Here is a 13,546-nt window from a genome sequence, read left to right as displayed (position 1 = left end):
TTGGGTCAAAAAATATTTCGACTCCGTGAGTCCGTAGATCGGCTCACGGAGTTCCACATATGTTTTTTCTATCATCATACAACCACTGTATTACTTAAAAAGTAATCATACAAGATAATCATAATATCATTTTTTACCCACAAAAATAAAAAAATAAAATACTGTGCGGAAAAAAATTCCGACTCCGTGAAATCGTAGATCGGCACATGGTATTCAACATATATTAATTTCAAATCATCCAACATCATATAGCATGCATTTTGTGAAAAATTACTTGAAGAAGAATGGTTACCTGTTTGACGAAAAAACTCCCGGTTACATGCGAAAACGGCTACCGATCGACGTAAACAAGGTGATATCCGACAACAAGGAAGCAAGATGTACTCGTAGATGTCGAAGATCGTACTAAAATATGGTGAAAAGTGCGAAAAATGCGAGAGAAGCTCTGGAGAAGAGAGAGAAGAGAGAGAAAATGCAAAAAAATCGAATGGAAATTCGCCATTTTATATCGCCGACTTCTCGCGATATATTGCAAACGGTCGAAATTTCGACCGTTAGCAATATATCTCCAAGAAGTCGGCGATATATCGCCGACTTCTGACAATATCGGTGTCCCCGGGGGGTGTAGTGTCGCCCCCGGCGACATAGCGACATTTCGCCTTGTGTCGGCGATATATCGCCGACACAAGGAACCATGATCACAACCTACGACACTGACTCTTGTCTTCCCCATCTCCTCCAGAGTCTGGTATTGCAGTGGTAATTACCATTACACTCAGACACTGCTTTCAGGAAAATGCATTTGCACTCTCGACTTGTATGTAACTCTTCCTCCGATTTCGCAGATAATTGCTGCGAAATGCCCAAGGACAACGATTCGACATCTACTTCGACTTCATTTTCAGCTTCTCGTTACCCAGAGATTTGGAATTGCCTATGGATTCCTCTTCTTTTATCTTATTCCAAGGAACTGAATTCTGCGAAGGCTCAGTCAAATTTTCTTCCTTGCGAGGGTAGACTGGAATCCTCTTGCTCATTGAGCTGCCCATTGCCTAATCCGGCACTTTATTTTAGGCCGGTGATCGGAAATTTGAGCAATCCGGGTGACGGCGCCTCTGGAAGGCTTAACAATGATTCAAATGCATCGTACATTGCTGCTTCATATGTGAAGTTTGTAGAATCTGCTGGTGCTCATGTTGTTCCCCTTATCTATAACGAGCCACGAAAGGTCCTCTTTGAAGTTAGTATTTCACTATTTCACTCACTTTGGAACTCAAAAGTTTTCATATCTTCATCAGCTGAAGTGCTATTAAAACATTGAATGTTTCAGTTAAGTTATAGTTTAGCCGTGCCTGAAGGGAATTTAAGTCCACATGCAAGGGTTTTGTTTATTGGATTATTGTATGATCTCTTACTACTTTTGGTTAGCTTCATTTTATTTGAAAGTACTATTCATATTGTACGTTAGTTAAAGGAACTGCGGAAATTCCACATAAGAATCAGTTTGCATTGTCTGGAGCACTGTAAGAGTGGGATTTCTGCCTTCCTATTATATCCATATGCATTAATTGTTGTTGCCTTGACAATCCATCCCATGGCTGAATGTGGAAAAAATATTGAATAATTCAGTTGTGCTGTTTTCCTGCCATTATCAGCATCTTGGTGGTTTATTATTAATAGTAAGTTGTATATTGCTCCATGCTTAAGATATACTAACTTTTAAGCTAGGAGGATATGTATAAACAACTAGAATAAAGACTAATTTTAATATCCATGTGATGCATCTCGGTTACTATTCAGATGCCGACTAAGCCCCTTCGGGATCCCGGACGATGAGTCTTGCAAGAAAGGTTAGACGCGGGCAGGCTCGTATGCCGGGCAGCCGCCTCCGATGGCTAAGTCAGACAGTGAACAGATTAAGATCCCGTGCAAGAGCTACACAGGGTTATGTTCAGAATGTGTTGGATGCTTACCGGAGGGGTGAGTCTTCGCTTAAATAGTGTATGTGTTACCTTTTTTGGATTGGGTAGGTTTCTGTTGAGAGTCATTATTTCTCCCTAGACTACACTTTCTTGTCGTCTGTCCCACTTAATCATCCTCGTAGTTGACTTTCTTTGGTTAGTCGGTAAATGTCTCAACTAAGTGTCTAGTTTAGCCTCACCCGGGTCCGAAGCTAGTTGGGTATAAAACCTCTCGTATCACTAGCCCCCTATCCGGTACAATGGATGCATCATGTGGGGTAGCGTTCAGGACATGTTTGACGGGTTCATTAATTATTCTCGCTTGAAGACATTATCTGTTACGATAACGGTTTCCTCAAAGATGCTCCCAGTCCCGTGTTGCCACTTCAAATGGCAGAGTTAATGGTCATTATGGTAGCCTAGGGAAGGCCAAACGTCTCTTCCTTTGAACTGTTGATCTCGTTACGTTGCAACCATTCAATCAAGACCATCGCTTTCTAGTATAAATACCCCCTTTCCTTCTTTGTTTCGATCCATCGCTTTCATCGCTCTCGACCTAGACTTGCTCCTGACTAGATTTTTGAGTTCAAACTAATCTCACTAGTAAGTTTTTCTTTTCTGATCACGATGCCAAAGAGGGGTTTTAGGTTTCAGAACAGCACTCCCGTCCTAGTACATCGTGAGAGAAACCGTCGTCCCGATGAGGGTTACGCCAGTGAGGGTGACATTGGTCAAACGAGGGCTGTTAACCTCATCGGAGATCGTCTGAAGGACTTGCATGAGCAGTCCTCAGATGAAATGTCAGGCAGTTCCCAAAGTGATGCTCCTCTTGATGACTATCCTAGGCCTTATATGGAGCTCGTCGAGTTAGCTGAATAGCTTAGGGCTAGTTCTTCTATTGTCTCGACTGCTCAAACTCCTAAACCAGAGATCCCGACCGAGGAAGACTCAAACAGAGAAATCCCGGATGATGAAGCTTTTTTGGAGGGTGCTTCTGAATCTAAGGACGAGTCGGCTACTCTTTCCATTTCTGCCAGTACCCTTCATCCCGAGTCTGTAGCCACTTCTTCTCACGGCCCGTCCACCTCTAGGGTTGTTCCTTCCGATCAAGAGCATCCCTTCGACCATCGTTTCAACGCCTGAGTGGATTCCAAGGTGCCATTCCCCGGAAGCCGGATAGGAAGAAGTTGCATGCCAGAGCCTTGGCATTGGCCCAATCACAGCCTCGGACTCCTTGGTATGTTGATTTTGTCCAAAGTACATCAAGACCTGAGTTCTACCCCTGCTCCCTTTCTTTGATTGATCCGGGACAGATTTGCCTTTCTTTTCCATTCCTGACGGCTATGAGGTTATCCTCCTGAGTGACTCTGCTCGAGTTCATAGTCCCCTGAGCAATTTTTACCCCCTTTAATATGATGCCTTCATCGGGGGGCTGCGTCTTCCCATGCATGAACTTTTTGTTGATGTTTTAAATCACTTTTCTATCAGCCCGTCCAACCTGAGCCTGGATAGCTCGCGTAATATCATCTGCTTCTCCGGTTTTTGTCATAACTTTGGGAGTTGTCCCGACCTTTAGATTGTTCCATAGTTATTTTTCATTGCACCCTCATACTCAGCGAGGTTTGTTTTGCTTGGCCAAGAGGGTCTCTTTTTCCCTTAACTTTCAAGGGAATTTTATTGAAAAAGACACTCTCCAGTCCACAACCAAGAAGTGGAGGGAGTTTTATTTATTTTTCCGTCCCCCTTCTCCCAAGCCCTTTCTCACCAATTTTCAAGAGAGACTGAAGAATGAAATTGATCTTCTGAATACCCCATTCGGTCTGGATCCCGAGGAAGAGGACATAATCAGGAGAATTAATCGGGTTGAGGGGAATGAGTTTGTCGTCCATGGTTTATTCCATGGAGTACGATCCCGTCCTTCAGCTGTGGGGATTTTCCACCTGATTAACTTTCTCTGTTGTGTAGTGGTTGATGATGTTCCCATGGGTGATTTGCTGGCCGTTGCGAGCGGGGCTATGTCCTTAGCCCGGGCTAGGAAGCCACCCTCTAAGTCGAAGGCCCCTTCTGCACTTGCCACTGCGGCCAAGTCTTCTGTGGCCGTGGGACAGCCTTCTACAACTGCTACCGGGACCGTTAAGAGTCCCAAAAGAAAGGCCTCCGAGGGGGAAAAAGATCCGGTGACTGAAGTGGTTCGAGCTCCCCGGCGAATAAGGTTCGGATTTTGGAGTCCGACTCCCGTGTGGGGTCTTCTGCTGTCTTCGTCCCCCAGTGGGATTTGACCGATTGGGATTTGGTCTTTGGTGACCCGAGCGTTGCTCAATGCTGGTTGGAGGGTGCATCCCTCCGGGTTGATCGGGAGTATCTGAAGGATGCTCTGAATGACAAGTTCTTCTCAGATGGTTACAAGTAATCCTTCTTCCTTTTCTTTTGACTTCGTTATTTTTGATGATTCTGTCTAACACTCTTCTTTTAGGTACCTGGCCGGGGCTGTTCACTGCTGTGTCAAGGCGTTGAGACGGGCTCTACAACAGTCGGAGGAGCTGAAGCTTTCTGAGGAGCTTCATCAGAAGGCTAACTATAGCTCCGTTTAGGCTAGGAAGGAGCTTGAGGTCGCTCGGGAGCAGATTGGTTTGTTGAAGAAGGAGAACCCCGATCTTTGCAAGAGCAAAGGGGAAAATAAAGGGAAAGTCGAGTCGCTCGAGAAGAAGCTCTGGAAGGCTACTGAGAATTTGGCGAGTGCCTAGACTCTCCTGGGTGAAGAGGAGGAGAAAAATGCTGAGTTGAGGAAGACGGTCGAGGAGTTGAGGGCTAGTTCGTCTGGGAGCTCCAGGAGGAGGGTATTGGAGGATTTCTTTAAGACTTATGAATATTCAAGTCTTTGAAGTTGGCTCTCTCGACCCTTACCTTTAGGAAAGGGATGAGTCAAGGGTTGAAGTTTGCCTTGGAGCATGGACCTCTTCTCGATCCATTGAAGCTGTTCGGGCATCTTGACTTGAAGTTTTATGACGAACTCCAACTCCCTTGTCCCAAAGGTCTTTCGGAACTCCAGCCTCTGGAGATTCCTGACCTTGTGGATTTCATAGATCTTCCTTCGGAGGATGATGTTAAGGATGAGATGGTCGAGAAGTCTCAGGCGAGGCGGAGGTCAGAGAATCCCCAAGCAACACCGTTGTTGATACTAATGTGTCAAATGAAGGTTTGGCCGAGTAGTCTATAGAGGTGGGATCTACCTCGAGTCCATCCTTAAAGGTCGACTGAAGCATTCGGGGCAGGATACGAGTGACAATCCAAGACGGTCGTCAGCTCGTTGGTAAGTTCATGGCTTTGATCGGCACATGAATCTTGCTCTCGGCGACTGTGAAGAGTTCGAAAATGCTTTAATATATCAACCACTAGGTATCGAACTCTGCTGGTGTGATCTTGTTGAATTTTTTGTACCCTGAGGCATGTAACATCTTGTTCCTGAGCCATGTTCATGTAACTTCTTGTATCCCGAGCCATGTAACTTCTTGTATCCTGAGTAATGAACGTTGTATTTATAAGTGTACTTTGAATGAAATTTGGCTTAAGTGTTTCACAACTATTGTCTGCTTTTGTATCATTATGACTTACTCGGGGAAACTGTTTCAAAAGAAATGTCAGGGATACGATCAAGTTCCCTCCTCTGTTTGTACTAAAAATGTAATTGAGTTATGTCTTGTGCTTTCGTCCTTAAAGAAGGTGCTAAGTCCTTAGGAAAGGGTGCAAAAATATGCGACCGGGTTAGCCCCTGAGTCCTTTATTGCCTTAAAAAAGTGTTGTCTTTAAAAAGGCGCTAAAACGTGTGACCGGGTTACCGGTTAGCTCCCGAGTCCTTTATTGCCTTAAAAAAGTGTTGTCCTTAAAAAGGCGCTAGAAAGTGTGACCGGGTTAGCTCCCGAGTCCTTTATTGCCTTAAAAAAGTGTTGTCCTTAAAAAGGCGCTAGAAAGTGTGACCGGGTTAGCTCCCGAGTCCTTTATTGCCTTAAAAAAGTGTTGTCCTTAAAAAGGCGCTAGAAAGTGTGACCGGGTTAGCTCCTCGAGTCCTTTATTGCCTTAAAAAGTGCTAAGTCCTTAAAAAGGCGCTAAGTCCTTAAGAAAGGTGCTAAAACATGTAACCGAGTTAGCCCCCGGGGAATGCTGAAATACTTTATTAGTTTTGAAAAAGATACAAAACTATTGATAGAACCTTCTCAGGTTGGTTGAGTTCCATGATAGATTAATCGACTTTCCTGATATTGGTTCTTTTAACCGGTATGCTCCCGGTTTTGTTTATTTGTCAATGATGTATGGTCCCTCCCAAGTTGGAGTTAATTTTCCTTGATTCTTGGGGTCTGATGCTCCCGTCCTTCGTAGTACCAAATCCCTCGCTCGGTATCTTCGACCTTTTACTTGGGAATTATAGTAACGAGCTACCCTTTTTTGGTACAATTGATTCCTTTGGTAGGCCCTCTCCCAAACTTCTGGCAGAAAGTCTAAGTTTGTTCTTAGGCCCTGGTCATTTTGCTTTTTATTGAAAGTGTTGTAGTGTACTGACCCGGCTAGAACCTCTACTGGAGCCAAAGCTTCAGTGCCATATGCCGGGCGGAATGGTGTCTCCCCGGTAGGGGGCTCGGGTTGTTGTATGGTATGACCATAGGATGCTAGGGAGTTCTTTGACCCAAAGAGCCTGACTATCCTCTAGTCTTTTCTTCATACCGTCTAGTAGTGTTCTATTTGTGACTTCAACTTGCCCGTTGCTTTGTGGGTAAGCAACTGAGGAATGACGATGTTCAATATGGTATCTATTGCAGAATGACTTGAAACCGGACCCCTTAAACTGCTTTCCATTGTCGGTCACCAAAACCCGGGGTATTCCAAACCTGTAGATGATTTTTTCTTCAAAAATTTTTTCCATTTGTTTCTTTGTGATGGAAGCTAGAGGTTCTGCCTCGACCCACTTCGTGAAGTAATCGATGGCTACGACAAGATATTCCCGATTTCTTGAAGCTTTTGGTAGTTTTCCGACTATGTCCATCCCCCACATAGCAAACTTGGTCGGGCATAGGATAGGTGAGAGTGGTATTGCTGGGCCCTTCGGGACGGTTGCATGTTTTTGGCATTGCTCGCATTTGCAGACATACTTGAGAGTGTCTTGCTGCATGGTTGGCCAGTATATTCCTGACCTCAGTATTTTTTGTGCCAATGCTTTTCCGCCCATGTGAGCGCCACATATACCTTCGTGGACCTCTGCGCTGGGGCATAAATTGCCCGGTATGGTCTAACACATCTCAAGAGAGGCTCGGTGAAAGACCTTTTGTATAACTGGTAATCCATGATGGTGAACCGAGCGGCTTGATTCTTAATCTTCTGGGCCTCCTTTTATTCAGTCGACAGCACGTCATCCTTCAGGTAGGATATCAAAGGTGTTGTCCAGTCGGGATCATTCCCGATTTCAAGGATCTCAGCTTCTTGTGTGCTCGGGTGGTCTAGTTCTTCTATGTATACCGCTGCATCCAAGCTTTTGTAATTGGCCAAAGACAGTCGGGAGAGTTCATCCGCCTTCTCATTTTCTTTTCTGGGTATTTGTTGAAAAATCACCCGATCGAAAAAATGTTTGTTGTTGCTCGACCTTTGCCAAATACTTTTCCATTCTTTCATCTTTGGCATTGTACTCTCCTTTGATTTGATTTATCACGAGTTGGGAGTTGCTTCTAACTTCTAGTTCTCGCACTCGAAGTGCTCGGGCAACCCGCAAGCTTGCGAGAACGGCCTCATACTTGGCTTCATTGTTAGAGGCCGAGAAGTTGAATCTTAAACCATAACTGATTGTGAAGTCTCTCGGGGTTTTGAGAGTCAATCCTGCTCCTGACCCTGAATTGCTACTCGAACCATCCACATGTAATATCCATAGATCAACGTCGTTGGTTGAATCTTGGCTTTTACTCCATTGTAGGCTGTTTTCCACAATGAAATTGGCCAAGACTTGGGCCTTGATAGCAGTTCTCGGTTTGAACTCAATCTGGTATTCACTGAGTTAAACTGTCCACCCGACCATTCTCCTGGCTACATCAGGCCTTTATAGGATCTTTTTCAGTGGGAAGTTAGTCGAGACGGTAATTGGATGTGCTTGGAAGTAGGGCCTTAACATGCGTGAGGCTACCAATAAGGCCAAGGCTTGTTTGTCAATACATGGGTATCTTGTCTTTGCATCTATGAGTACATGACTCACATAATAGACCGGATTATGTGTAGTTTCTCCTTTTACCAAGACAGCACTCACCACGGTCGGTGATATAGTGAGGTAAACTATTGACTCTCCCCGGTAATTGGTCGCACTAAGACGGGGGTTGTCCCAAGTGACTTCTTGAGTTCTTAGAATGCTTTCTGGCATTCATCTGTCCACATGATTTCTCTCAAGCTTGGTGTGGCCTTTAGTGCTTTGAAGAAAGAATTACATTTTCCCCCCCGCTCGGGATATGAAACGATTTAGCGCTGCCACCCTTCCGGTCAAGCATTAGACTTCTTTTATGGTTCCGGGGGTTGCATGTCAATCAAGGCCTGGATCTTCTCGGATTTGCCTTAATCCCCCTTTGAGAAACTATGAATTCGAGAAACTTCCCGGATGAAACCCTGAACCCACACTTTTCGGGATTCAGGTGCATCTAATAAGTCCTTAGGACATCAAGTGTCTCTTCTAAGTCTGCTAAGTGCTGGGCCCGTACTAGACTTTTCACGAGCATGTCATCAATGTATACCTCTCTGCTCTCGCCCAATCTGGTCTTGGAAAATTTTGTTGATCGCTCTCTCGGTACATGCTCCCGCATTCTTTAAGCCGAATGGCATTACTCGGTAGAAGTAACTCTCCCGGTCACTCATGAATGAAATGTGCTTCTCGTCTTCCCGATTCATTAGGATCTGATTGTATCCTGAATAGGCATCCATGAAGTTGAGAACTTTGTGCCTGGCCATTGCATCAATCAGTAAGTCAATTCTGGGAAGAGGGTAGTAGTCCTCTGGACAAGCCTTGTTTAGATCCATGTAGTCAATACACATCCTCCATTTCTCGTTCGCCTTTTTGACCATTACAACTTTTGCAAGCCGGGTCGGGCACTCGATTGGCTTTATGAATCCAGACTTCACAAGTTTTTGTGTTTCTACTATGATATCTTCATGTTTTTCAATGGAAAAATTTCTTCTTCTTTGGATGACCGGGGTAGCATCCTTTTGAATCCAGAGCTTATGCTCGGCTACGCGCCTATCTATCCCGGGCATGTCACTTTCCGACCATGCAAAGATGTCGGAGTTGTCATATAAGAAGTTGGTCAATTCTTTCTTGAAGTCCTCAGGTTGTTCAGATCCTATGAACGTCCCTCGATCGGGATAATCCTGATTTAGTCAGATTCTTTCTAGTTTCTCGACTAGCTCTGCTCTCTGCATGTTTTCTTCGTCCCGGTTGTCTCGAACTTCAATTGTTAGGGCACTTCCCGAGCTCTCGGACCTTCGTTTTTGCTTTACGTAATTCACGTAACACCGCTGGGAGGTGGATTGATCGAATCCGCACTCGCCCACTCCAACATCTCGTTGGAAATTTGAACCTCATATGTCGTGGTGATACGATCGCCTCCGGAGCATTGAGAGTTGGTCGTCCCAATATCACATTATACGCTGATGTGTCTTTTACCACCATGAAATTAACCTGAATAAGCGTGTCCCGATCTTTAGATCAAGATAGATCGTCCCTTCGCAATTGCTGAGGACCCCGCAAAATCGTAGAGTGGCATTGCATAAGGGATTAGCAGATCATCTGCTAATTTTAGCCTCTTGAATGCTTCATATGATAGCAAATCTACCGAGGAACCCATGTCAACTAAGACTCGGTGCACTTCCCGATTGGCTATCTTTACTTTGATGATGATAGCATCATCATGAGGCGCAACTATTCCATTCAAATCGTCATCAATGAACATTGTAGGTTCAAGACATGCATGATTTTTTCTCTTTTTCGGCAAGTGAATTGCCCCCACAAATCGAGCTTTCTGCTTTGCCTTTTTTATGGACTCAATAGTCGGGCCTCCCATGATCACATACACGGGTGATTCTTCCTGACCTTCCTTTTCCTTTCCTTTGTCAGCTTTCTTGGAGGTTTCTCCCGGGTTGGTAGATCGGGCCCGTTTTCTAGGCTCCGGTTACTTCTCTCAGGACTTTGTTGTTCCTCTAACATACTGACAAAGCTTCCCGTCCTAGATCAATTTCTCAATCTCCGATTTGAGGATCCGGTAGCCGTCAGAGTGGTGGCCGTAGTCTTTGTGAGAGTGGCAGTATTTGGTCATATCCCGATCTTCCGATCGGGAATGTGCTTTCCAGGCCATTTTAGTGATTTCTTGTCCTAGATCTGCATTAGAATATCTGATGGTTTTGCATTGAGCGGGGTGAAACTTTCTCGTCCTTGATCCCGTTTCCACTTGCTCCTTGATCCTCGATCCCGATCATTGGAAAGGTTTTTTTCATTCTCGGGTCTTCGTTCTCGATCGGCTTTCACCCGAGTGTTAATTACTTTGTACACACTAGCTTGCTTCTTACACTTACGCAATAATGTACCGTAAGTTTTGAGCTTGTCTGTTAGTAGACCTCCAGAAGCCTCTGATGAGTGATGCCACTCTAAAGTGCGCTATATGCGACTTGGTCGTCAAGTTCCTCTATCTCAGTGGCTACTTCATCGAAATGCTTTAAAAAGTCCCAAATTGATTCACTTCATCCCTGCCTTATAGCAAATAGGCTATCAGACGTTTTCTTGCTCCTGATCGCACTTCTATATCGGGCTATGAATGTAAAACCCAGCCCTAACTGTGAAACCCAGCCCTAACCTTGACCCGGAAACCTTGTTATTTGTAGGTCCGATGACCCGAAGTAAAGTAAGAAGTCAGCTTTGGGCCATCCCAGTTGAGGACTTGATGTCTGGCTTTGAATCCATGAAGGTTGATGATGAGGCTCTATTTATGGAAACAGAATCCTGATGAAGATCTAATTAGTTGATGGACTTGGAGTGATCTCTATCTTGGTTTGAAGGCATTTCTACCTACTAGGTAAGTCACTTGACTTGTGTGCAAAACCCCTTTAGGTTTGGATTTGATCTGGGCCTTCAATTCCCTGTTTTGGCCTTGTTTCGCCCATTGGTCGATTGGGCCGGCTCGACCAATCCACTCGACCAATGGGTGTCTGTCTTTGGCAATTAGGTTGATTCTTGCTCTATTTAAGTCTAACCTCGAGTCCACTTCGTATTTGCTGCCTCCAAACCCTCCGGAACGAACCAAAGACCTCTGCAAGTCATCTCTCTTGCATCCTTGGAGTTTTCTTGGCGGATCTTCGTCGGAACTCTTCTTTTTGCATCAAAAGGTATGTCTACTCTCTCTTCTTCTCCTCCATCTTGGTTTTTCTTTCCTTTTTGAGTTGAGACAGAGAAGAGATGCTGCATCCTCTCGTTGCAAACATCTCCGAACATGTTCTCATGATCATCCTAAGGATTAAAGGCTAGAACAATGATCTTAACCATGATCATTGCAAGCTTTTGAAGGATTCATGATCAAACCATGATTTAATCTCTGTTAATTTCCTAATCTGAATTCTGATCTCTTTGGATCTTCTTTCATTGATCATGTTAGTGGTTAATGGTTGTGTTTTCTTTCTATGATCCATAATCCATAGAATTCTAGTTGTTCTCTTCTACCTTACTATGTGTTCTTCATGATGCATGATAGTACATATATGGTAGGTTTTATTTCCTTATTTAGATTTATGCTTCTAAGCCTTATTCCATGAAGACCTATGCATGTTTTCATGTTTTCATTACCGAAAGCAATGATCCATCCTCCTATAGTTCTTGTCCTTGTTTTCTATTTCAAAATTCATCAAGATACATGTTTGATTTATTTATGGTAACTTTTTGTTTCCTAATTTGGATCTTGATACCTGGATTTGATTAGTGTTTTGAGGTCCCCTATATGCTAGAATACTACTGATGTAGTCTACCCCTTGATTAGTACCCTTTTGAACCACCAAATTCGGATTTCATATCTCAAAACTCTGATTTTCTAAGCTATCGTCCGCATTGGTCGATCTGATTGGTCGACTGGACCACTCGACCAATCCACTCGACCAATGAGTACAAGCACCTCCGGGAATTGGTGCTGTTCGGATGCTTTGCTATATTTTCTGTTAGGGATCTTTCCTAATATGTTGTATATACTTGTTTAGGACCTTCTTCTCAAGTTTGCCAAGATCTTACTTGATTTCTTAGGATTCTTTGCGAGTTATAAAAGGTAAGGATGGTTATTTCCTTAATTACATAGATAGCATGAATCTAGTTTCTATATTTGAATATCATTAATATGTTTCCTAAATTAGATTCTTACAATGATATACTACTGTTGCATAACTTAGATTACAGTAGCATTACTTATTCATATTGAATTGATTCATGTATGATTTACTTACCAATGTTATACAAATGATTGTAAATATTGATTTCTTTCCATATATGGAGTTACCATATATGTGATGATATGAATTGATGCATGTGTATGCTTACGTATGGTTTGGGAAGGAGAGGTGTCCTTTTGACATTTCTGTCCTTGGACTACTACGGGAATATTATGGGATGTTTCCGGAGATGCCCTCTGGACACCTTCCTAAACCGTTGGATGACATATATAGGATTGTCTAGTAGTGTTTGGCTAGGATGTCCTGTTATGTCGACCCTAATCGGAGGGGGTATTGAGACCGAACGACCCGTGGTAGCAATGGGGATTCATGGGCGCTCAAGACCGGTAACCAACCCGTGAGAGGACAGGAATCACATTGTGGGGGCCATTTATTGGTAGGGTTGCATATGGTTAGACTTGGGCTCACGGGCGCTTAAGACCGGTAACCAACCCGTGAGAGGACGTGAGAGCTTCCCGTTTACCATATGTGGATGATCAATAGGGTTGGTGAGTCCGTAGTCAGGGACTATGAGGACTCTAGTGTGAAGGATACCGGAAAGGATCGTCAGGGACGAGGAATGGAAGTATCTGGATCCGACTTGATGTAACTAAGTAGAAGACTTGCATTTGGCTAGGCTTTACCCCGACATGCGCCGATACTTATACCAAATGGTTGTGAGAGAGTGTGTTGACTTAACCCCCTGCCAAGGTTTGTCCCGAGGGATGCCGGACCCATTACCAACTGATGATGAGCGATTGAGACTTTCCTAAAGAAGTACGGTGCTATGACTTAAAGCATGTCTGCCAATAGAGACCAGCATACATAGAGTTAGAATCATTCATTCATTGTTTGTCTCATATCATATTGCATTATGTTTGTTCTGGAATTCTGCCATATATGTTATTATGGATTTTAATCGCCTTTACCGAGTTTCTTTGAAACTCATTCCTTTATTGTACAATGTTGTTAGACTATCCTGCAGTACGGAATACTATGACGGTTCCTATGAGGAAGCGCAAGGCGAAGAGACATATCTCCAGGAAGGTGATTGCGGTTACCACAATTACTCTGAAGATTCCACGGGTGGTTATGCTCCGTACAATGCT

General features: G+C 44.0%; 1 protein-coding gene across 1 annotated transcript in view; it reads left to right on the top strand.

Annotated features, from left to right (window-relative positions):
* The first annotated feature begins 796 nt into the window (after window positions 1-796).
* The window catches only part of LOC149005100 (gamma-glutamyl hydrolase 2-like), a 124,962-nt gene continuing 112,212 nt past the window's right edge, over window positions 797-13,546 (top strand). The window contains exon 1 of the mRNA XM_089169595.1: window positions 797-1,240. Within this exon, the coding sequence (XP_089025721.1) occupies window positions 797-1,240 (444 nt within the window). The remainder of the gene's footprint in view (window positions 1,241-13,546) is intronic.

Source organism: Hakea prostrata, chromosome 9 (genome assembly GCF_041222555.1).
Source record: "Hakea prostrata isolate BN-2017 chromosome 9, UWA_Hpros_2, whole genome shotgun sequence".
Taxonomy (NCBI): Eukaryota; Viridiplantae; Streptophyta; class Magnoliopsida; order Proteales; family Proteaceae; genus Hakea; species Hakea prostrata.
Note: the sequence above shows the minus strand (reverse complement) of the source record. Positions and strands in the feature narration are given on the sequence as shown.